Raw genomic sequence first — 22,888 nt, forward strand, 5'->3', positions numbered from 1 at the left:
TGGCAGTAACGCAACATACTGGATGCCAACCGCTGTTAAACCTCATCGAAGAAGACACTGCTTCACACACGCCATAACGGATTGACATAGGAAGGATATCCCTTGCTAATTCTGTGGAGGGAAAACAAAGCAGATGTTACTAGCACTGCGTCTGAAACTCATGAAAAAAATTGATGAGTGTGCCGCCCAAGTATTAAGATTAAAAAGGAGATAAACGGTAAGCGGTTTTGTACTAAATTGTATGCTTGAAGTGCAGTGTCGATATTCCGAAAAATCTGTTCGCTTTCATATAATACAATCGCACATATCTTTCAAGGTAACGTTAGTTAGGTGTATGTAGCCTAGCGCGTTAGCCAACTTGCTTTTTCCTTATTTTATATAAAGCTATTTTCATAGTTAACTATATAACGTTATTTCCAGCTAAGTAGGTGAGCCCATTATATTGCCCCTTTAGCTTGTAGCGCTAGTATATTAGCTAGCATGGTTTGCTAGCTAGCCAGTTAGCTTGGTCAACAGGCGTGTTTGTAGTTAGCTAACTAGCTATTTTGCTCGTTGGACCGAGCTCATATTCACGACTACATAGAAAGGTGACAGTTACCTCGGTGTTCCTCCAGATGTTTGTATACCTGCCTCCAAATCATTGAGATATCATGGAGGAAGAACAGGACTTTACACTGAGCGGTCCAAATGCTGCCAGGCTTGATGCTGATTTGAGTGAGTATGGATTTATCAGTCGCATTTATCTAGCTAAAGACAAACTACATGTGCAATTGCGGCCTGCAAATCGGTGCAGTACTGCATATGCAGGAATCCCTCTTTGTACTTCTATTGGTCCATTTTTAAACTAGGACAGGCGGGGGCGTTCCATGAAAGTAGGTGGCGTTAATGCGCTATAAAGTTGAATGCCAGCCGGCTATAAACCCCGCAGAAGAAGGGGCGGGGCCGACATGCAGGAAAACCCCTAATTGCGGGCTGCAGTTGCACAATATTGCCTTTTTTAAGAGTTTAATGTACAACGTCATGATGCATATAGTTTAAGTAGTATTTTAAATTAATCCAATTATTGTAACTAATCCTCAAAGCATGTGAAGTATTTTTTTTTTTACAAGTCTTATAGGCTCCAGTTAATAACTGATAACATACTTAACTATATTAAGATGATAGTTCGCTCCAAAATCAAAATGTGTCAGCCTGTTTAAAACCTCAATAGTGGTCCATCAAGTTTGTAGCTCAAGCCGTTCTTCAAACAAATAGGAAAGGTTTGTGCTGGATAGACCACAGATGGAGTGGGACGTGGACTCCTCTTGACATTAGACCACCTTTGAGATCACTTATTGAATCTTCTGAACAGCATTCAAAACGGCACTGTTTGTTGTAGCCTATCCAGCACTGTGTCAAAGCTAGCTAATGAGACCCTCTTCTGATTGGTTGTCATGCTTTGTTTAACTGATAATTAGCTGTGAATGTGACGGCCAATTCTTCTTTGCTTAGTTTCCCTTGCTGATTTGAATGGGCTACCAGGATTTTATCATCAAATTCATGAAAACACGGTTGTGAGTGACTTGTTTCAGGAAACTAGGCGTATTAAAATCCGTTTTTTGGCAGAAATGACTTCTGGAACTTGTGAACTTTCATGTGCCTTAATAAGAAACTTGTATGCCATCTGTAAATACAAATACAATTGTTAAATTATGAGCCAAGTTGGTTTAGCCATGGAAAAAGACAACCTTCCCGCTAGCCATGATTGGCTGAGATAATGATTGGGCTGGACATGCCGAGAGATGAGTTTGGTTTGTTCTGCCATGTAGCTTCTGTCTATAACCATGAAATGGTCAGTATGTGTAGGTAATCCTTTCTAATATAGATTTTTTAAGATATCACATAATAGATCTGCATAAGTGTTACTCTCCACTTTCTGGAGGACCACGTTTTGAAATCATTGGAATTAGAGTATGATGCTAAGGAAATGGAGAAAATTCTGCCGTTTGATTGCAAATATGAAGACGGAGTCGAAAAGAGAACGCACAGAAAGCTGTTGTATAAAACACGTCTCTGGATAACGTCTTCAAACTAAGGGCAACCATGGCATCCGTGACAGAGGGTGAAGCATCCATCCATGTATATGGGTAAAATAGTCTAGCTAGCAACAATTTCAGATATTACATGTTTCTAATTTTGTCATTCGTTTTCATTTCAAATTAGTGTAATGTTAGCTAGCTAGCTAATGTTAGCTGACTGGCTAGCTCAGAGCCATTTGCATTGCTAGTTATAGCCTGATGTTAGCTAGCTAACATTGAACCTGGTTGGTTAGCTACCTGCAGATTCATGCAGGGTAATGTTATGAGTTGGGATTATGGTTCATTGTTTAGCTAGCTAGCTACATGTCTAAACAAAAGACTTCACTATGCAAGTAACTATTTAAGTAGAATGTTGATGTCACTGCGACAACTATCGATAGACGTAGCTGGAAAATTCGCTCTGGCTATCTACTCCGATTTCAGAGCACTCTTGTCTGAGTGTGCCAGAACGCAGAATAACTGATGAATTTACGAACGCTCAACACCCGCTCAAATATGAAATATATTTTGATTTATTTTACTACGTGATTCCATGAGTTATTTCATAGTTTTGATGTCGTCACTATTATTCTACAATGTAGAAAATAAGAAAAATAAGAAAAAACCTTGAAAGAGTAGGTGTTCTAAAACATTTGACCGGTAGTGTATATAAGGAATACCTAGGATAGGATAAAGTAATCCTCCTAACCCCCCCCCCTCCCCCTTAAAAGAGTTAGATGCACTATTGTAAAGTGGTTGTTCCACTGGATATCATAAGGTGAATGCACCAATTTGTAAGTCGCTCTGGATAAGAGCGTCTGCTAAATGACTTAAATGTAAATGTAATGTGTTTGTGGATTAATTTACTTCTACCAGATGCCATTTTATGAAGTTTTTGTGCATTTAGGCCACTGCGCTATGTTTTTGCTCATTTAAAGATCCGTTCAAAAAAAGTACTAAAGTTGAACAATTACAGGGCTGAGGGGGCAGTCACTACTTCCTGGTTACTTTCAGTGTATTCTCATGAAGTTCAGCTTTGCAGAACACTGATAAATGCAGTCCAAATCGCCCACCCCTATGTCTTACGATCTTTGATTTTGGAGTGAACTACCACTTTAAAGAACTATCTTTTAGAATCTGTATTTTATTACTTTCTGTTCTAATATAAATCAAAATTTCTTTCAGGGGATGACAACTTCGGTAAGCTTGCTGCAGACTACTTTGGATCTCAGACTGGGGAAACATTGAATCTAAATGAAAAACCGTGTAAAAACAGACTTCTGATCCAAGTGGGACTTCTGAGAGAAGACAACCAACTCTCCTGGGAGGCAGTGGTAGACTGGCTTCAAAAGATTTTCCCAATGTATCAGTCTGCAGATTTCCGTTGTCTGATTGAAAGAGGCATTGCAACAACTTTAAGTTTGAGTGGAGATGCAAGACGAGCCTTCCTTGAGTCAAATGTTAACTTTGAATTCGTTGGCCCAATATGTGACAGCATTGGAGTTGGTAGAGTTGATCTTTTGGAAATGACAGATTTTTCTGAGCAAGCAGAGTCTATTGAGGTCACAAATGGTTTGATACTTGAGTTGAGTAACTTTGTCATCAGGGAGAAAATTGACCCCATTTTCTTGGTGTCTTGGTTACGTCAATTTGACCCAGAGTTCTGTAGTGATGGTAACATCCTGAAAGCTAGCAAAGTCCTTCAGGCAAAGCTAAAAAAATTCAGACTACATTACCGCAATTACCAAACAACCAGACATAGAAGAAATGCTCAGATGGAAACCTTCCTTCAAAGTCCATTTGAACTTGTTATAGACCCAACTGACGGAAAGAAATCAGGCAAAAAAGGAAGAAAGAAAAAACTTGATAAGCCAGTGGTGAAAGTCTTCAAAGAAGAAAATGAAACATTTGCCATAACACCAAACGCAGAGAGTGTATGGGAACCTTACTCTCAGGTGAAAGTGAAAGAAGAATACGATTCTCCAACTGAAGAAAGTCCTCATGCAATGAACCAAAACTCGCTCAGTTTGATAGAGAATCCTGATGCAAGCAAAGGAGAAGCCCTCACACTGCTTGACATCGCTATGCTCTCTGTCCAAAAACTGTCAAGTGTGTATGGTGGAAAAACTGATGCTTCCAAACAAGTTTCCCTTGATCTTCTCAAAAACCAGTACACACTAACATGTAAAGAAAATGTAGCAATGAAATTCTTTGAAGAGAAAGTTGCGTCTCTTAAAGATCAACATTCCATGGCATCACCCCTGCGTTTTCTACACTACAATGCCCATTTTCTTGTTGACATTCATGACGCAATTGAACAGCAGATGATGAGCTTCGAAAATGAGATCATGCAGTCTACTGGAGAAAAACTAGGCCGTGACAGGAACCCGAAATTCCGAAGATTTGTGAACTTCTCTGAAAGTTCTACGTCACGCTACATCCACATGGCCTGTGATGTCTTGAGTCCTCGTGCTGCATCAAAGCAAAACTACAGGAAACACTGGATAGCTTTCTGTGAAGAGAAGAACAATCCCTCCAAACTAACAGTCAACCGCTCAAACCGATTTAATAACTACTTTGAAGCAGCAGCGGGTCTCATTCACCATCATGGTGAGATTGCCCTTTTCTTTTCCGACCTGCTCTTACTGAACAACGATGAATGCCCCAATGTCATTCTGGAGAGTGTTACTGATGATGCCAATGATGATGTCATACAGTCACTTGTGTGCGTTCTCGCCATTGTCTACTGCAAAATCCTGGGGCCTTACTGGCAACTTCTGAAGAGCGGAGGAGAGTACTCACTTTTTAGCCAGTATATACTCTGCCTCTACCAAAAACTGCTTGAGTGGGCTAAGGATGCCTCAGCCCTCCTTGAGCCAGATACCATTGCAAATGTGTTTCTCCAGTTGCCTCTGCAAGAGAAGACCTTTGATGGGGTTTTTTCATACTTCACAACTGGCACGGGACACATCCATGTTGACCTAATAAGGGTCTGTCTGCAGAAGATGGTGAAAGTAATCGCGGCTGTCACTGAGGTCAATCTGAGTGATTTTTTGCCTGGAGGCGCACATTGTCACAACCCCCCTCTGGAAATTTCCACACAGCTGACAACCTGCACATTTTGCGTCTTGATGGCTGAATACCCCTTTGGTCATGCCTACCCATACAAAAGGAAGAGGCCAGATCGACTTACGAACCTTGCATCAAGTACATACGAAGAACCAGAGGGCCACTCTATTCCATCTGAAAGTGGTTCTCCTGCTGGTGCAACAAATGCAGAGAGGGAAACATCCGACGCTGTTCCAAGAGAAGAGTACTCTCCTCCTTCCAAGAAAAAGTCTCTTGACCAAAGCAAGACCCAGAAGAGGCCAGTAGGACGTCCGAGAAAATATCCTAGTTCAGTGACAAAGGACCAGCAAGACGAAGCAAACCGAAACACGGTCATTGCTGCTGTTGCAAGAAACGGAGGACCTTGCACCTGTGAGCAAGATGTTGACAGACTATTGGCCCGATTAGATGGGACAAGCCATGCTCAAAAGCGCGATGCAATCCGCTGTGAGATCAGTTACCAAAAACTGGTCCTGGACTCCAGAGACCCAAGCCTGAATCATATTGGTTTTTCACTCGCAGACATGATCTCTAAGCTGAAAAGTGTGTTGCCTGGCGATGTGTGTAGTTTGGATGATGTCTCAGTCTCTGTACAAGAGAATGAGCACAATGAACAACAGAGCGAGCATGACACTATAACCCCTGCTGATGCTCAATCTAGTCAGAGTGTTGACTATGAAAGCAACAAAGGGGTTTTGGGAAAGGGTCAAAGAAGTATTGACTTGGGTGGAAACAAAAACATTGTTTCCTACCAGAGCTACAGAGGTAACTTTGATGAATTTCACTAGATATTGAAGGAAGTTAGCAACAAAACGGACACATGCGCAACTATGGGGAAAAGCAGATGGTTTTCTTAGACTGTTGATAACATGTAAACTATATTTTGTCTTATGTTTATTGAAAACCAAGTTTCTCAATGAGCACTTGTCTCGCAAATACATTAGTTAGAGTTGTTGGTTAGCTAGCTAGCAAATTTTAGCCATATTAGCATATATTAGACATCAGTCAAAACACCTCAAAACAAGGCATGGTATGGTATCAAGATCGAGATCAAACGAGCTTACAATTCACCACATGACAGTTTCTTGTCATTGTTGCTAGCTATCTGGCCATCCAGAACCATAACACACAGCCTTTTGAAGCGCCCACATCGTTTTCGTGATGTCAGCTAACCCGTCTATAGGAATGCTAGCTTTGCGCGAATCTTGTTCGTTGAGGCCAGCTTGATATGTCACCAATATTTGAGCAGAAGCAAGTAAAGCAACTTCCCTGCGTTTGACAGAGCGTATTGATTGCTGATGACTGTCGTTGCTCTTTGTAAATGGTACATGCCCAATACGTCACCCATACCAATTGTATTGGTTGGTCCTATATGCCCTTTGCCATTTTAGGCAGGGAAGTTAATTTTATTTTTTTGTGGGAAATGTTTGTTCAAGACATGTTTTGTACCATCATAAAATTGTATGTTTGATGTTTAATTTGAACAGACATTATCACGTGTGCTGCAACTCCTGTAAGTGACATGTTTTCTATCGCCCCCCCCCCAATTATAAAAAATAAATAATCAATAATCAATATTTCTGTTCTGATTCCAATCAAATGTGATGTGAAATAGTTTTTGTATGATTTCACCTAGATTTATATTTTGTACCTGGAAAGAGAGGATGGAATGTAAACAATATAATAAAGGTTTGTATACTTTCCCTTTTTGTCACACTGTTAATTGATATACATGCACATATGGTCGGGTCCATAATTATTGGCACCCTTGATAAAGATGAGCAAAAACATATTACATTCATTTTGTCTACCACACTATAACTTAATAGAATAGTTAACTCACACACACTACCAAGCTTATCTTGTTTGTGGTGCTGGGAGTTACTGCCCCAAAAATCAACATTGTGTAAAAAAAAATATCAGGCCACAACTTCCAGATGTAAGGTTTGCCAGTTTTACACTGAGATGCCATTTATCTTTTAAGCAACCTGTGATATATTAGACTATTTAAACGTATTGAATGAACATTTAAACATTCTTTTGAGGGTGCACAGTGGGTGTCTGTATTCAATTTGTTTTCCTCTTTATGTCACACTGGGTAATCTGCTGTTTGGATATTAACAAAGCACAACCTGCCACTGTTTTGGAAAAATGCTGAGGGATGGGGCTGGAGTAATGTAACCACACTCAAATTCATAGTGTGCTATGGATACAGACTGACCACGCATGAGATCAAAAGGATAGTTTTAGTCATGTTGAGGCTTTAGTGTTTGTTTAAAATTATATTGTTTACAAACAATGGAGTAAAACAAGCTTATCGTGGCTTCTGATTGGGTAGGACAGTTGAACTAAGGTAATGAGGCATTAATATGTTAAATTATTCAAGAATCAATGGGTATCATTCATTTAACTCAAATCGATGCACCAAATGCAGATTGCCACTTTTACTGAATCAACTCTCAGTTCTGAATATTATAATAGGGATCACTGGATATTCTGAAGGGTTTGTTTAAGTGCTTATATAGCCCAGTAGGTCAATTAGTTCATTATTATGAAATTATTTATTTGTTAGACGGTGTATTGGGAAGGGAAGGTGTATTAGACATACTGACTATAATGCAGTTGTAGTAAATTATGTCAGTGCATTTACGTAGACCGTACTACAATACAATTGCATTTATAAATGATCGATCACATCTTGTTGAGTAACTCTGATACGTATCAGTGCACTCGATATTCACACCAGCACACTAAATCGAAGCACCGAGCGGGTGGATCTGTGTTCACTCTGCCTAGGGAAATGTGCCGCATTTTTCCGGTGCCATGCTCGTCGAACTAAATGGCATGCACTGTATTTAGCCTATGATGCAGGAATGCCCGCCTCCACAGTCCCTAGAAGCTCTCTGAATGGCTACATGATAAGGGGAGGAGAATCTACTCTTCACATAACACGCCACAAATCATAGATGTTTTTTCTGCGGACGCATTTACTCAACTCGAAGATCCTGCTGGCTGACATTTTAATAAGGAAGGGCACGTGCCCATAAGACATCGGTCCCACTTTTCAAACGATACATAACGTACATTTTGTCTGTCTTCTTCGTCAGAGCGGCTAAATGGCGGGTACTTGGTGGAACAGTGCCGCTTTTACTCACGTCCTTGTGGCTCTTTTCGGTATGGGTTCCTGGATTTCCGTCAACGGTCTCTGGGTTGAGCTACCCGTGGTTGTCAGAATTCTGCCTGAAGGTCAGTATCTGATTCCAAACATGTTTTCTTTGTTCATGTTCTTTCATTGTCAATGCATGGTACCCTCTTCGTTTATACCATTCTATAAGAAATACTGTTTTGTCCTTTTACAGTATTATTATTGAGTACAGACACTGTTGCATGAAGTCTAGGCTAAAAGACAGTAGCTTAATCCGGCAGTGTATTCTGATTGACACTGACCATTGTTTTCTATATGTAGAGTGGAACCTGCCGGTCTATCTGTCAGTACTGATAGCCTTTGGGAATATAGGTCCGATTGCTGTGACCATAACGCATCACTGTGCCCCAGGACAGTTAAACGAGCGCCTGGTCATCCACAGTATCCAGGTTCTAGCAGTGGTGGCATCAATCTTCCTAGCCATCTTTTGGTCACAGGTGGCCACTGTGGCAGGGGAAGTGAGATCCGTACCATATCTGCTGCTCACGTTCGTTTTGGCTCTGGTTTGCTGTACGTCCAATGTCACCTTCTTGCCCTTCATGTTCCGCTACCCCCCTCAATACATCCGCACATTCTTTGTTGGCCAGGGGCTCAGTGCCCTGTTCCCATGTGTTGTGGCTTTGGGGCAGGGTGTGGGGAAATTGGAGTGCAAATTGGAGAATGGCACGGTACGGGCAGACTATCTGGAAGAGAACTTCCCTGCACAGGACTTCTTTTGGTTCCTGTTTGTAATGCTGACAATCTCAGCCCTCTGCTTCGTGGCTTTGACGTGTAGAGAAATAACAGAGCCAGCATCACCGGAGACCCCAGAGCCTGAGATGGTGATGACAAAGGACAACGGGGAGGAGACCCACCCGCTCCAGAATGGAGGAACACTGTTGTCTGAGGACCAGGTGGAGTTGGAGAAAGCACCCCCGGTCCAAACCTTCTGGACGCCACGCAACATCTACCTGCTGGTGCTACTAGGTGTGTCCAACGCCCTGACCAATGGAGTCCTTCCCTCTGTCCAGAGCTTCTCCTGTCTGCCCTACGGCACCATGACCTATCACCTCTCTGTGGTCCTTGGCAACATTGCAAACCCACTGGCCTGCTTTGTGGCCATGTTTGTCCTCTGCAGGTGAGTGGATATGACTGAGTTAGACTGCATGATTACAGTGTAGGCCAATACCACAGTTGTGTGTTGCACCCTCATGTACAGTAATTGATTGATAGAAATATTCATATTGATGTATGAATATTATAATGTAAATATGGACGGACACTAGGCCTAGATATGGTTTGGAATAATTGTACATGTTGAATCAGGAGATCTTACTTGTGGGTGTGTTTTTCCTCTCTGTGTTGCAGGTCATCTGTGGGTCTTGGTTTCATGTCTGTAGCAGGTGGGGTCTTTGCAGCCTACCTCATGGCTCTTGCAGTGCTCAGCCCCTGCCCTCCTCTCTTGGGGAGCCCTGCTGGTGTATCCTTGGTGGTCAGTTATTTCGACCATCATCTATTAACTACTAGGCCTGTCAGTGCTAACATTGTGGACCTTGTTCACTACAACATTGATTGAGGCTACTATTAATAATGAAATCACTTTTTTTTTATATATATTTTTTTAAATTTTATCCCCTTTTCTCCCCAATTTTCGTGGTATCCAATCGCTAGTAATTACTATCTTGTCTCATCGCTACAACTCCCGTACGGGCTCGGGAGAGACGAAGGTCGAAAGCCATGCGTCCTCCGAAGCACAACCCAACCAAGCCGCACTGCTTCTTAACACAGCGCGCCTCCAACCCGGAAGTCAGCCGCACCAATGTGTCGGAGGAAACACCGTGCACCTGGCCCCCTTGGTTAGCGCGCACTGCGCCCGGCCCGCCACAGGAGTCGCTGGAGCGCGATGAGACAAGGATATCCCTACCGGCCAAACCCTCCCTAACCCGGACGACGCTAGCCCAATTGTGCGTCGCTCCACGGACCTCCCGGTCGCGGCCGGTTGCGACAGATGAAATCACTTTTTGTCTTGAAGTGCATTCACTTCCTGGGTTCCCAGTGTTTTGTGTAGTGTGTGTGTGTGTGTGTACCTGTAATGAGAAAATTTTAAGATCGCTTTAATTTAGGTGTGATCCAGACCCGAGTTCAAATACATGTGTATTAAGTATTTGTCATTTAAATACTTGTGTTCTGTGTATTTGAGTGCTTTCAAATAATGTGTTGCCAAATCAACTACTTATATTTTAACTATTTTAAAGTATCTTTTTATATAATTCTCTATAAATAACCTGCTATTTAAAACTATTTTCAAATAATTGTTTCCAAATATATTATTTCCAATAACCCTAGGACCAAACAGACTTGATATCAAATGTATGGGAGTATTTTAATATTTGCATTTGAAAATAAATGCCAGTACTTTCCAAGTGTATTTGTAAATGCATACCAAAATACATTCCAATATTTAACTATTTCTATTTTCAAATAAAAAAAATCCAAATGCTTTACTTTAAAATGTATATGGAAGTAATTAAAATAACACTTGAACCCAGGTCTGGTGTGATCAACACAATGTGTAGCATATTTAGAGTATCTGTAACCCGAATGATTTACACACTGACAGTTCTCTGTTTCTACACAGGTGGTGTCCTGGATCATCTTCACTGGTCTGTTCTCTTACCTGAAGGTAGTTATAGGGACGCTGCTCCACGAGGCTGGCCATGCTGCTTTGCTGTGGTGCGGCGTCTTCATCCAGGCTGGCTCACTGATAGGAGCCCTCTCCATGTTCCCCCTGGTCAGCATTTACCACATATTTGCAAGGTCTCAGGACTGTGTGGACAACTGCAGTTAGTTATGCACCAGGAACCACAGCTAGCTGGGTGATCACATCAGGGATGGAAGATGGAACACCCTTTCCAGGCCCAGAAGGGTTGATGCCCCCCCAGAACCCCCCGTTCTGTAAGGGCTGAGGAAAGGCATTCCAGGGGTAATGGGAGCATTGAGTTGCTGTGTCCTGGCTAAGGGTATGTAAGTGCCTGTGATGCAGTGCCGCAAGGGATTTTTAAAATTATTGATCTAGTTTCTTGGTTTGCTGAAGGAGCTGCTATTACCGGTATGTTTTCCCACTAAATCATGTGACAAGTCTTGTTTAATCAGGGACTGAATCAATATCACCCATTCATCCAGTTTGGCTGTCCCCAGGCCTTAGGAGTAAGAAACAAACGCATTAATGGCCAGATTCAGAGAGACAGAATAAGCCCAGTCCTCGACTAAAAAGCGTGCTCAATGGAGAATCTCCAGAGAATGCAGAGAGTCCTGGACAGGGCTTAATCTTTGACTTGGAAAGTGGCCCTATGAAACTCAAAAACCACGTTTCCATCCACAGCTTTCATGTGATTTAAAGTCATATCATATTTTTTTTTAAATCACGACAGCTGTGATGGAAACAGGACAGGTCGGTACAATTTTATATATGCTAACAGATAATTTCCTAGTTCGACAAGGTGGGATCTTTGTGTCTAAAATTAATAACGCGAGAAATGGCAAATATTGACAAACATCATATCGAAGTTAACTTGTGATGATATGGTGTGTGGTCCTCCCACTACGCCTTGGAGAAACCGTGCAGTTTATTAGGCTACAGATTGAATAAATGATTAACTTCACAGGGTGGTGAAAGTGCATGGTGATCTTGATGCTTTTACTTATTCTGGTGACATGATGGTCGATGCTTGAATGTTGCTTGACAAATTTAACAGATTCTCGCTCTTATCCATAATCATCTCATGTGGACAGCCTGTCCGCACCGTATCTGCCGAATGTTGGCACGTGCAAAGACCAGAATAGGGACATTTGCTATTTAACGCAACAGTTTTTGTGACGACTATCTGAGAGTTTAGAGTATTTGAAAATGCGATGGAAATCCGTTGTACTTTAGATTTTTATTTGTTGCATGAAAACGTACATTTTGTGTGCGCAGCTCTTTTTATCCGTAATAAGTCCGTTTGGTGGAACATACCACTGGTGGAATTTTTATTTTATTTTTTAAATGCAGTTTTTATTTTATTTTCGCATGAAAATCTGTCTCCAATTGGATGGAAACCTAGCTATAGACAGGTTTTAAATACTACTGTTTCTCAAGTACAAATACCTATCCAAAGCTAACCAACAATAAATGGATACAAGTAAATCATTTTATCCATGCCATTAAAATATTTAAAATGTAACTGGAAACTATTCACTTTCAGCCATTGACTGAAATGTTTAATTTTAGTCCTCTACTTGTTATTTTTAATGCAAATGCTGCCCAAATCCACTTTTTCCCACATTGCTAAAATCAAGGGCAGCCATTTTAGTAAATTGACATTCAAGTTTTGATTTACTATTGGAGCAGTTGAATATAACTTGTAATTGATTATACACAATTTTGTTCTCAGTGCTGTAGTAAAAATATGAGTTGGTTTTGCTGCTGAGTGGGGTTGTTACCATGCACCGTTGTGTAGCCAATCATTATGGTTCTAGTACAGCGGAGTTTTAATCCAAGCCTGGAGGTCCAGAGTACTGCTGTTTTTCTGTTCTACCTCATACTCACCTACACTCACCTGGTGTCCCAGGTCTAAATCAGTCCTTGATTAGAGGGGAAGAATGAAAATCAGCAGTGGAATTGGCTTGGAGGTCCATGTTTGAATTTGCCTGCTCTAGGAGATACTTACATTTCCCTCATGTCTGTCACTTGGTATGTCATTGTCTGCCATGTCAGAATCATCATTCCAGAGAGATTCTAGTTGAAGCTTATTTTGTGTTGTCCGGATAATTATGAACAATTACTTGTTTATTTCCCTCCAGATTATTTCTCCATACACAATGTGATTGTTTCTTTCTACTAATGCCTTCGTCTCCTGTTGCGTATTATCATCCATGTAATTTGGTGTTGATTTCTTTTTGGTGACCATTTTTAAAAAATGATTAACTATTCCAATTGCAATGCCAAATGTTAGCCTTCCTTCAGATACATTAAATGTTATCTTGCTATCTAAAACATTTCGGTAATGTTGAAGCCTCCAAACACCAGTGCTATGTCTGATAATGTAAATGCGACCTAAGTTAGCCTACTAAACACATGACTGAGACACAAGGGGTTTTGTGATTTCAGCTTTGGAAGGAATAAAGAAATGTAAAAAAAAATCTGCTACGCCTTAGTACCTCCTACAGTGACTAATATTGGAAAACGTGCTGCTCAATGGAATTTATAGACTTTATGTTGACAATATAGAAATAGTATCGGTCCAACATGCCTTGGCTCTTTAGTCATGTTTATATCGTCACTATCTGATAAACCTGTTCAGGAAAAAAATACCTTATTTTCCCATTAACGAGAGTACAATTATGAGACATCAAGCTATTTTGAATACACTTTCTTGGCCTTAGTCTTGAAATATACATTGAGGGAAGTTACTGCTTTCAATCATTTGTATAATAAAAATTCAAATAGTCAAAAACGGAGTTAAAGGTTTTTGTCAGATGGCGACAATATTTTACTATACATTTACTATATAACCATTTTTGTATATGTTTTTTAATGTGAAATGAAAGGTGAACTAGTTTTTCAGGCACTGATTTTACATTTCCGTAAAAAAAAAAAAAATTGTCCGTTTGTAATCTTTCCTGTCTTAAGTCTAAGTCATATTTTGTTGACAATCAGCTAATTATCTTTAGATCGCTGTGTTAACAATCCTTTTGACTGCCTTTCAGATATGGTCACTCAAAATCAATTGACATTAGAAGCTTGGGATGTTTGGAATAATAAAAAAATAGGAGTGTTGAAGAATCTGTTACATTTTGTTCCTCGGAATGCGATGTTGAATCGCCACATAGTACAAGTCACCTACTCAGGAAAATGATTCAATCTCAATGAGAGATTTGCAACCAATGAGAGACTTCCAACCAATAGCTACTTGTTTTGTAAGCTTTGACAATATGGCAAAGTAGTTACTACTTGGCTCAAATGACAGGATGGGTAGAGGTAGCAGGTTTTGTTGCCTCTTGAGACTCATTATTACTCCTCACAGGAATTGCCTTCTATGGACTAAAGTTGCATTGTTATGGGTGAACAAAGCCCTAATGCAAAGCGCAGGTCTCATCCTGTTGCTATGCATTCTCAGGAAATGTTACAGAAGAGTTATCGAAATATATGAATGCATTTGACGTGCCTTTTAACCAGGATGGTATTTTGGCCTACATTATCATTGATGATACTTTTTTGGGTCATTCAGTACGTATAATGTTTTCCTATGGAATTTTATTCCGATCTCTTTTGTTAGTCAGGACAGTTTTGCCTCGTCCTTAGTGTAATTTGGTCGACATTCCAGTAGATGTCGGTATGTAGATAAAGTTAAAGCACTGTTTGGCTTGCTTTATTGCTTTGGTTAATTTTTCACCTGTTACTGTGGTTATGGATTGCATTTCAAGATCGTCGCCAATTTCACTTTCTCTGTAAAGCAGTTTGTGAACCAAAGTGAAATGAGAAAGTAATCAAGTATAACCTCAACAAAAGTTCAAGATCAAACCATTTTAAAACTCATTTTAAAATGTGCTCTGGAGAAATGAATGGAATTTGTGTATATCGGGAAAAACAAAACATTCTAAGCCTTAGCTAGTTCTACTGTATTTCCATCTTCCAGCTTAGCTTAGTTCCCTTGATCTCCTTAGGGAGAATTAGAGAAATGCTTAGATACAAGAATGTGTTGACTCAGCCATAAGTTGAAAAGAAACAATGAAAATCATGGTGGTGGTGTAATTCTTGTAAACCATTACATGGGATGTCTCAATGGAAAAATGTCCTGAAATGTGCCTATTGAGGGAACTGTGGATGAAATATCAACTCAGGTGTTGAACAAACCATGTGTCTTGGTTGGTTGACAACAGCACACCCACCAAGGAATGGGGCCATAATCCCCAGGTTCACTCAGAGGAATCCTTCAGTGCATAGGACTTTGGCTTCTCTGCTCTGCAGAACCTCTGACTGAACTCTCTGCTGTCTACCCAACGTGAGTATATGTGCACGGATGCATGCTGTCCTCTTCTTACTGTTAACTTATTTAAAAATGAAGTGAACAATCTGTACTCTTATCTTTTTGTTTTACTTTGTGCACTTGCGAAGGTGTGAAATATCATTTAAATGGATGGAATATATTTTATGATTGCGATGCATGCTTTTTCATGTATGTGTAGTCTACTTTTTAGGATTTTTTTCTCTTTTTTTTTACCTGAAAATCTTATTTCTGCTTACATGAAAGTCTGAGACATCTGTTTCAATGTCTTGCTTTTATCTCCTCTTACTTTTAACTTAAGAGGACACGCTGTAACAAAATAATTTCCTATAATTGTTTTCCATTCCTTTTGAGTTGTTTTTGTACCAGATCAAAGACACTGCTGCAAGCTTGGTTTCCTTGTTAACGGTTTCCTTGTCAATAAACAATATCCTGCTCAGATGTTTTCGTAGTAGTTATGCAATACTTTTACAGTATAAGTAACCAATGATTCCTTTTGGCTGCTTCATGGTGATATTTGAAGTAAATTAAGAAAATGTGACAGTGTCCAATTAACTTTGTCATAAAGTATACTGGGCAGGTCTTTCGGTATTGGAAGCATCATAAAGTGATTTCCACTAAAGCATTTTTTTACATAATCATTTGTTATTTCACATCTGTAGCCTTGTAAGAATCTGTAATGAATTTGACATTGTCACCTTTAGCAGAGAGCTTCAACTGATAAGACTCTTCTCCCAGATGACACTACAGGTTTAAGTGGCCAATATCTGTCAACAGTAAAATAACGTTTTTACAACACACCTTCAGACAAGACGTTGTCTGAACCCTTAGTGACAAAACCCAATGTTTTAAAAGTGTGTATGTAAGGCCGAGATTCAATCCACAGCATTTTCTAGAGCAGCGCACTACACAGTTCTGTAACACCTGGGATGGAATCCTGTCTTTAAAAAATACTGGGAAATCATTTGGCATGTGTTTTTTTTTTTACATAACCAGAAGTAGACTCTTGTCAATGAGTTGAGCCACTTAGCTCCTAAATATATTCAGCTGACTAATTAATAACTATCAGGAAAGAGTGTTTGGTATTTTCTTAGCTGAAAAGGGATTAAACTAAGGTGACGTGTGTATCGGATGACTAACACAATTTTATAACTTATGGTTAATGCATGCCTGCATTTTAACTAATAACATCATGGTTCTGTTACAAGCCGTTAGTTGGTTTACCTGCATTTCAGGGGAGAAAGTAAAAACACTTAGATTCGAGGCAAGTAGACTTTTTAGATTTTGGGGGTACTAAATGTCACATACCAGAGCAATCGTTGAGTAAACACAGGAATAAGTCACTAAGCTGGAAGGAGTGTTCCTTACCAGCTGCACGGGGTGAGTGAGATGATGTTTCCTTTTCAAATAGATGTGGTTGAGACGTGTGTTTGTGTCGGCCGTTCTGGATTTGCATCAATTCAACATTGAAACACATTGCTTTTTTTCTTTACGCAAAGTACATTTCTGTGAATAACAGGCAAAGTATAAATATAATCTGTGTTCATTTCATTGTATTTTATGCTGCCCTAACTCTTATTTCTATCTCATTCTAGAATCCACTTCCGAGCACCAGTGTTCAGTACCCAGATTCACAATGTCACTTTTCATCCATATATTGGCCTGCCTGTTTGGCATGGGCTCCTGGGTGTCTATCAACGGACTATGGGTAGAGCTGCCTCTCATCGTGCCCCAGATCCCCGAGGGTTGGTACCTGCCATCCTACCTATCCGTCCTCATCCAGATGGCCAACGTGGGGCCCCTGTTCATCACCCTCATGCACCGCTTCCGCCCCGGGGTGCTCAACGAGACAGTGGTCATCTATGTGATCATCTCCCTGGGCATGGTGGCCAGCTTTCTCCTGGCCTTCTTCTGGAAGGAGACGCTGGTGGTGGCTGGCGTCCCTCGCAGCGTGGCCCTCCTCCTCCTTACCTTATTCCTCTCCACTGTGGACTGCACCTCCTCTGTCACCTTCCTGCCCTTTATGATGCGTCTGAAGCCCCAGTACCTCACCACCTACTTTGTGGGGGAGGGTGTCAGTGGCCTGCTACCCGCCCTGGTAGCCCTGATCCAGGGGGTGGGGGTGGTCCACTGTAACAACTGCACTCGGATGATAAATGACACTGGCTCAGTCAGTCTTAGCTACGAACTTCAGGCTCACTACCAGCCGGCCAACTTCTCAGCTGGGGTGTTCTTCTTCTTCCTCGGTGCCATGATGTTGGTGTGCCTGGGAGCCTTCATCCTTCTGAACTACCACCCTGCCGTGGCCCGAGAACGCCCAAATGCCCGCTACCCTAACAGGGTGCTGGAGAAAGGCGAGGCAGCTCAGATGAACCCAACAGAGCAGAAGGCCATGATCAAACAGTCTGATATCAAGCCCAAAAGCTGCTTTGGGACCGGGACGTACAGCCGGATACAGGTGATGTACATGTTCTTCATCCTGGCCTGGGTCAATGGACTGACTAACGTTGTGCTTCCATCAGTGCAGTCCTACGCTTGTCTGCCCTATGGAAACAGTGCCTACCACTTATCGGCCACCATGGCTGCGGTGTCCAACCCTCTAGCCTGCTTTATTGCCATGTTTTTCCCAACCAGGTCAGTTTTGTTCAAATGTATTTCCAATAAATATGAATGAATCGTTATTTAATTTACTCATTATCAACTTAATATATGTAGGCCTATTTGTAGGCTTATTAAATGGCCAACAAAATGGGACTTTTATTAAACTGCACCTCCTAACCCACTAATACTGATAATGTTACTGTCATCCTGTCACAGGTCCTTATTGCTGTTGGGGGCTCTCACATTGTTTGGCAGTGGGGTTGGAGCCTACATTATAGGCATGGCAGTGCTGAGTCCATGTCCTCTGCTGGTCAATGAAACCTCAGGAACCTTCCTCATTGTACGTTTCCCCTACATAAATTCACAATGTACAGTGTGGTTGGAAATTATTGACACCCTTGATAAAGATGCGCAATAGATTCTAAAAGAAATAATTAAAATACTTAGCTACTGTATATTGTAGACAAAAAAAGGGTCAAAGATCGTACCCCCAAGAGATGCTAACCTCGCCCTCTGTAACGTTCTCATTGTTTATTCACGATTCATTCAGGCTTATCCGTAACCATGGTAGCATCCACATTAATGTAGAAGTGTTTAGAAACATATTTTATTCTTATTTACAATTAGTGACTCCAAAATGACACAGTACATTATTTACCATGCATTTATATTGGGCACAAATTAATCTGAAACACAAGCCAAGCTAACTGCAAATAGATCCAACAAGTTTGTATAGTCACAAACTTGATGTAGTCATTGCGTGCTACGAACATGGGACCAAATACTGAACTTTTGACTACTTTATTTTAAAGAATCTTCAGGGATGTCAATAGTTTTGACAACTACCTTTTTGAGAAAAATATATATTACTAGTTAAACAAAATCTCTTTCTCTGAGCAATTGTATTAGTATAAGAATATAATTTCCCCTTTAAAAAAAAAAACTGTAGCTCAGTATGTGGATTATTTATTTTATATAGTCATTCTTGCCAAGTGTCAATAATTTCAGACCCCACTGTAGTTCTATGCTACAGATGAAAGCATAACATAGAGGGCTACATCTCATAGAAATAATTATTACACATACAGTATATGGTAAACATTACAATGGATTGAGTAATTAAATGTTATACTTGTCCCTTATCTCAGGTGGGCTCCTGGATCTTCTTCATCCTCACTTTGTCCTATGTTAAGGTGATCATTGGAGTTATCCTCCGTGATGAGGGCCACAGTGCCCTCGTGTGGTGTGGAGCAGTGGTGCAGTTGGGGTCCTTCATGGGTGCAGTCACCATGTTTCCCTTGGTCAGTGTGTATAGTTTATTTTTATCAGGAGACCCATGTAATACAAAGTGCCCTTAAATTATGCTAAACAACGATGATCCAGGCATATTCTGAGAAACATATTTGATTAATTATTCCGAAGCATGTGTACTTCATTAGTAAAATGCAATTGAACAACTAACTAGTGAGGTGAACAGAATTCAACCAACTTGTCATAGTAAAGTAAGGTATACCCTATATAAGGTTCAGGGTGATTTACTATTTGGACAACACCCTTCAAGTATCTTGTCATGTGACATTGGTGCTATTGATAAGCTACCGTCAGAGCCTCTTTTCACTTTACACTAGCAGTTTGTGGATAGTAAAATTAGGGACTTTTGTCAGTGCATGCAAATAATACCAGGCAGCAAATAAGCACCTTTAGAGAGTAGCACATACCAGGTAGATAGAAAGAACATTCAGCTCTCCGGAAGATAAAAGCCTAGTGTTTTTGCAGCAGACGCCATTGAATAAATGGACTTGTGATTAGCTATGTCAACTATTATGGTTGCCCTAATCTAATGTTGACAAATCAATGTCTGACAGTTTGGACTTCACAAGAGTTATGCGGAGAGTCTTGAATGGGCCATTCTCACAGTGGAGAATCTTTCACAGGAATTCAGTGATTTATGTAGCAATCTTAACATTTGGTCATTTATTTACTCATTTGTTTACTCGGCTCCCGAGTGGCGCAGCGGTCTAAGGCACTGCATCTCAGTGCAAGAGGCATCACTACAGCCCCTGGTTCGAATCCAGGCTGTATCACATCCGGCCGTGATTGGGAGTCCCATAGGGCAGCGCACAATTAGCCCAGCGTCGTCCGGGGTAGGCCATCATTTGTTCTTAACTGAATTGCCTAGTTAAATAAAGGTTACATTTTTAAAAAGTTAAACAAAAAAAAATTGCACAGGGGTTACCAAACGTTTTCACTCTGGGCCCCCCTTCCCGCATTGGGGAATATCCCACGTCCCCCCCTGGCGCAGCTTTTTCCTGCTATTCCACACATTTTAGCAAATTTTCTTGCAATTCTTTACATTTTGCCATGTCTAAAGTGTATTCATGTGATATTTGAGTGACTCAAATTACTATCCATTGGCTTTAAAAAAACTGAAAAACAAAAGTTAGCTGACAAAATAACAAAACAAAACAAACGTCTGCTAAATCTGCTGATTTAGCAGACGCTCTTATCCAGAGCGACTTAGTCAGTGCATTTAACTTAATGTAGTTCGGTAAGACACATATCACAATCGTTGTAAGAAAAACTTTCCTAAATAAAGCAGCCATCAGCAAAATCAGTGCTAGTTAGAAAGACAAGGGTGTTTAGTTTTTCTGACTAAACATCAGGCCTGGTTGTATGATTCAGATAATGATTTTCAACTTGATTCATTTAGAAATCACATGTTTATTCTTATACTGTACAAGTCATTTTAAGTATATTGACAAAACAAAACAAAAAATGTATTGTCACATACACCTGATAGCTGTAGTGTAATGTGGTGTTTTACAGGGTCGGCAACCATTGAGCAAATTAGAGTGAAGTGCCTTAGCCATGGGCTCATCAACAGATTTCTGACATTGTTAGCTTGAGTATTCGAACCAGCGACCTTTTGGTTATTGGCGCAATGCTCTAACCACCTACCGCCCTGTATTGTAATGTATTGTAGTATACTGTAAACCTATTACAGTTAATTAATGTATTGCAGTGGCTTTAAGTGTTCAGAACGGATTTGACAGGTGATAGCAACAAGCTGTACATATTCAAGATCAGTCAACTAAAATGTGTAGGCTATACAGAACCATAAAAGGCCACAAAGTTCATTATTCAGAAAGAGAACAACATTCTAGATCACAATCAAAAGTACCCCGAATACCGCCTTTTCTCTATTCAACTTGTTTTGAACAGGCAAACAGTTTTGCTTGAGTAAACAGGTCAAATATTATATGCAATACAATGAATTTTACACGTTATAGCAAGGTACTAAACTTATTCAAGTGTAGTCAACTAAACTGTTACGGCGCCATAAAATGTCACGAAGTCCAATATTCTAAAAGAAAAACCATCTCGGTTCTTGACATTTTCTAGTTAACATCAAAAGGCTATTGCCACCTATACTATTAAACGTTTTATTTTGAAACAGGCATACCGTATTCCTTGAGTACACAGGTACCGTATTGGATGTACTAGGCTGGCAGCAGATAGCATGAGCACACGCGTAGGAACAACTAAACTGTTTTAAAAGGTTTTCTGTATCATTTTTCTTTAAGGCCAGTAAAATAGTTGTAGGGTTGTAACACATGTACAACCATATTAGTTATGTGGACAGTTCTATGGGCACACTTTTTGGATGGGAGCGTCTCATCTTTCCCTGGCCCTGATTTCTTTACAGCAAATATAATACTAATGTTGCACCACCACATCACTATAACAAGGAAATTCACAATCCCACATACAGTCCATCCATTCTCATCAATTTCTAAGAAACTCTTTGCCAGAGCAGTTGGCTATACTGTAACCCACACTGCCACATTGCACACCTCTGTAAACCTGTACATTTTCAGCGATGGGTAGGTTGTGGGTCATGTCACTGCCACAGCACTCCATGCAGATAAAACACAAAATCATGGGTCCCCCTATAAGCAAATAGCCAAACATAAATGCCCTAGTTCTAAATGAGTGGAAGAGGAAGTCTATGAAAGACAGTGTTACATCGCGAGGAAGATGGCGAGATTTAAATTGAGGATGTCCAATGTTCTCTTTGCTGTAATGGAGATCCACAGACGTTTTGAGATCACTGGAACTCCAACAATATCAACGGTTTGAAAGGGCTCCATAGGCAACCTGGGTGTGGGTTTTTCTTGTGCTGATAATTGTCAAATTATTGTCATTTGTCAGATTATCAAATTGCTGGGCTACGAACTCCATGTCTTCAGGTTATGTTAGAGGTCTTGACAGAATAGGTCAGTCATCTGTCACTTTCATTCTGTAGCTTAGCAGACTTTCTGTTCAGATGAATAAAATACCCCGATAACATTAAAGGGGCAATCTGCAGTTCAACTCAGAGGTTCAACCCACCACTGTTTTGGTAAATAGCTGAGGGATGGAGTTGGAGAAATGTAACCACTCTCAAATGTATAGTCAGAGCTACAGGGATAATTAAGCTTATATTTTGGGTTCTGATAGGGAACGAGAGTTTGAGTTATATTCTTTAAGAATCAATGGGTATATAACATATTTTAAAGTCCAAAAATGTATGTACCAATCACGGATTTTTCTGCATACACTAATTTCTTAAAATATCAGAAAATGTGATTTACACACCAGTGTGTTTAAGAAAAAAAGTTTTAGCTTCCAAAAATAAAGGTATTATCAGCAATTGTACATTACTTTGTAATAATAAAAATACTCGTTCTTTAATTTGTTACATTCACTGCTAAAATGGACTAAATTTGACTAAGAAGATGTGGTCCTCGGAACAGAGAAGGTTGGTAACTGCTGGTCTACACAAATTAATAAAGTTGTGTTAATCCCAACATTTCATTCAATTATAAATGTATAATGATTTATGCATCACA

General features: G+C 40.3%; 4 protein-coding genes across 5 annotated transcripts in view; 3 read left to right on the plus strand and 1 right to left on the minus strand.

Annotated features, from left to right (window-relative positions):
• fbxl6 (F-box and leucine-rich repeat protein 6) overlaps positions 1-737 on the minus strand; it is a 27,734-nt gene extending 26,997 nt beyond the window's left edge. Inside the window, exon 1 of one of the 2 annotated variants that reach the window (XM_071367018.1) lies at positions 599-737. The gene's annotated coding sequence lies outside the window, so the exon portion shown is untranslated. The remainder of the gene's footprint in view (positions 1-598) is intronic. The other variant, XM_071367019.1, reaches the window with a different exon arrangement.
• Positions 615-6,868, plus strand: LOC139554261 (uncharacterized). The gene is made up of 2 exons (XM_071367016.1): positions 615-714; positions 3,243-6,868. Exons 1-2 carry the CDS (start codon positions 651-653, stop codon positions 5,951-5,953), a joined length of 2,775 nt encoding a protein of 924 aa, XP_071223117.1. The 5' UTR covers positions 615-650; the 3' UTR covers positions 5,954-6,868.
• A 1,228-nt stretch (positions 6,869-8,096) lies between these two features.
• On the plus strand, positions 8,097-15,836 carry slc52a2 (solute carrier family 52 member 2). The gene is made up of 4 exons (XM_071367023.1): positions 8,097-8,411; positions 8,632-9,487; positions 9,718-9,841; positions 10,988-15,836. The coding sequence occupies exons 1-4, from the start codon at positions 8,282-8,284 to the stop codon at positions 11,195-11,197; spliced, it is 1,320 nt and encodes a 439-aa protein (XP_071223124.1). The 5' UTR covers positions 8,097-8,281; the 3' UTR covers positions 11,198-15,836.
• A 112-nt stretch (positions 15,837-15,948) lies between these two features.
• Positions 15,949-22,779, plus strand: slc52a3-2a (solute carrier family 52 member 3-2a). Its single transcript, XM_071367021.1, has 3 exons — positions 15,949-18,029; positions 18,213-18,336; positions 19,145-22,779. Exons 1-3 carry the CDS (start codon positions 17,032-17,034, stop codon positions 19,352-19,354), a joined length of 1,332 nt encoding a protein of 443 aa, XP_071223122.1. The 5' UTR covers positions 15,949-17,031; the 3' UTR covers positions 19,355-22,779.
• Positions 22,780-22,888: the final 109 nt, after the last annotated feature.

The sequence above is a fragment of the Salvelinus alpinus genome, chromosome 26 (genome assembly GCF_045679555.1).
Source record: "Salvelinus alpinus chromosome 26, SLU_Salpinus.1, whole genome shotgun sequence".
In the NCBI taxonomy this organism is placed as follows: domain Eukaryota; kingdom Metazoa; phylum Chordata; class Actinopteri; order Salmoniformes; family Salmonidae; genus Salvelinus; species Salvelinus alpinus.

Excerpts from the sequence above, each read along its gene's own strand:
- LOC139554261 (XM_071367016.1), top strand. The coding sequence starts at position 651 with ATGGAGGAAGAACAGGACTTTACACTGAGCGGTCCAAATGCTGCCAGG. Across the intron at positions 715-3,242 it reads CAGGCTTGATGCTGATTTGA|GGGATGACAACTTCGGTAAG; the intron begins GTGAGTATGGAT and ends AATTTCTTTCAG.
- slc52a3-2a (XM_071367021.1), top strand. The coding sequence starts at position 17,032 with ATGTCACTTTTCATCCATATATTGGCCTGCCTGTTTGGCATGGGCTCC. Across the intron at positions 18,030-18,212 it reads GCCATGTTTTTCCCAACCAG|GTCCTTATTGCTGTTGGGGG; the intron begins GTCAGTTTTGTT and ends ATCCTGTCACAG. Across the intron at positions 18,337-19,144 it reads CCTCAGGAACCTTCCTCATT|GTGGGCTCCTGGATCTTCTT; the intron begins GTACGTTTCCCC and ends CCCTTATCTCAG.
- slc52a2 (XM_071367023.1), top strand. The coding sequence starts at position 8,282 with ATGGCGGGTACTTGGTGGAACAGTGCCGCTTTTACTCACGTCCTTGTG. Across the intron at positions 9,488-9,717 it reads GCCATGTTTGTCCTCTGCAG|GTCATCTGTGGGTCTTGGTT; the intron begins GTGAGTGGATAT and ends TCTGTGTTGCAG. Across the intron at positions 9,842-10,987 it reads CTGCTGGTGTATCCTTGGTG|GTGGTGTCCTGGATCATCTT; the intron begins GTCAGTTATTTC and ends GTTTCTACACAG.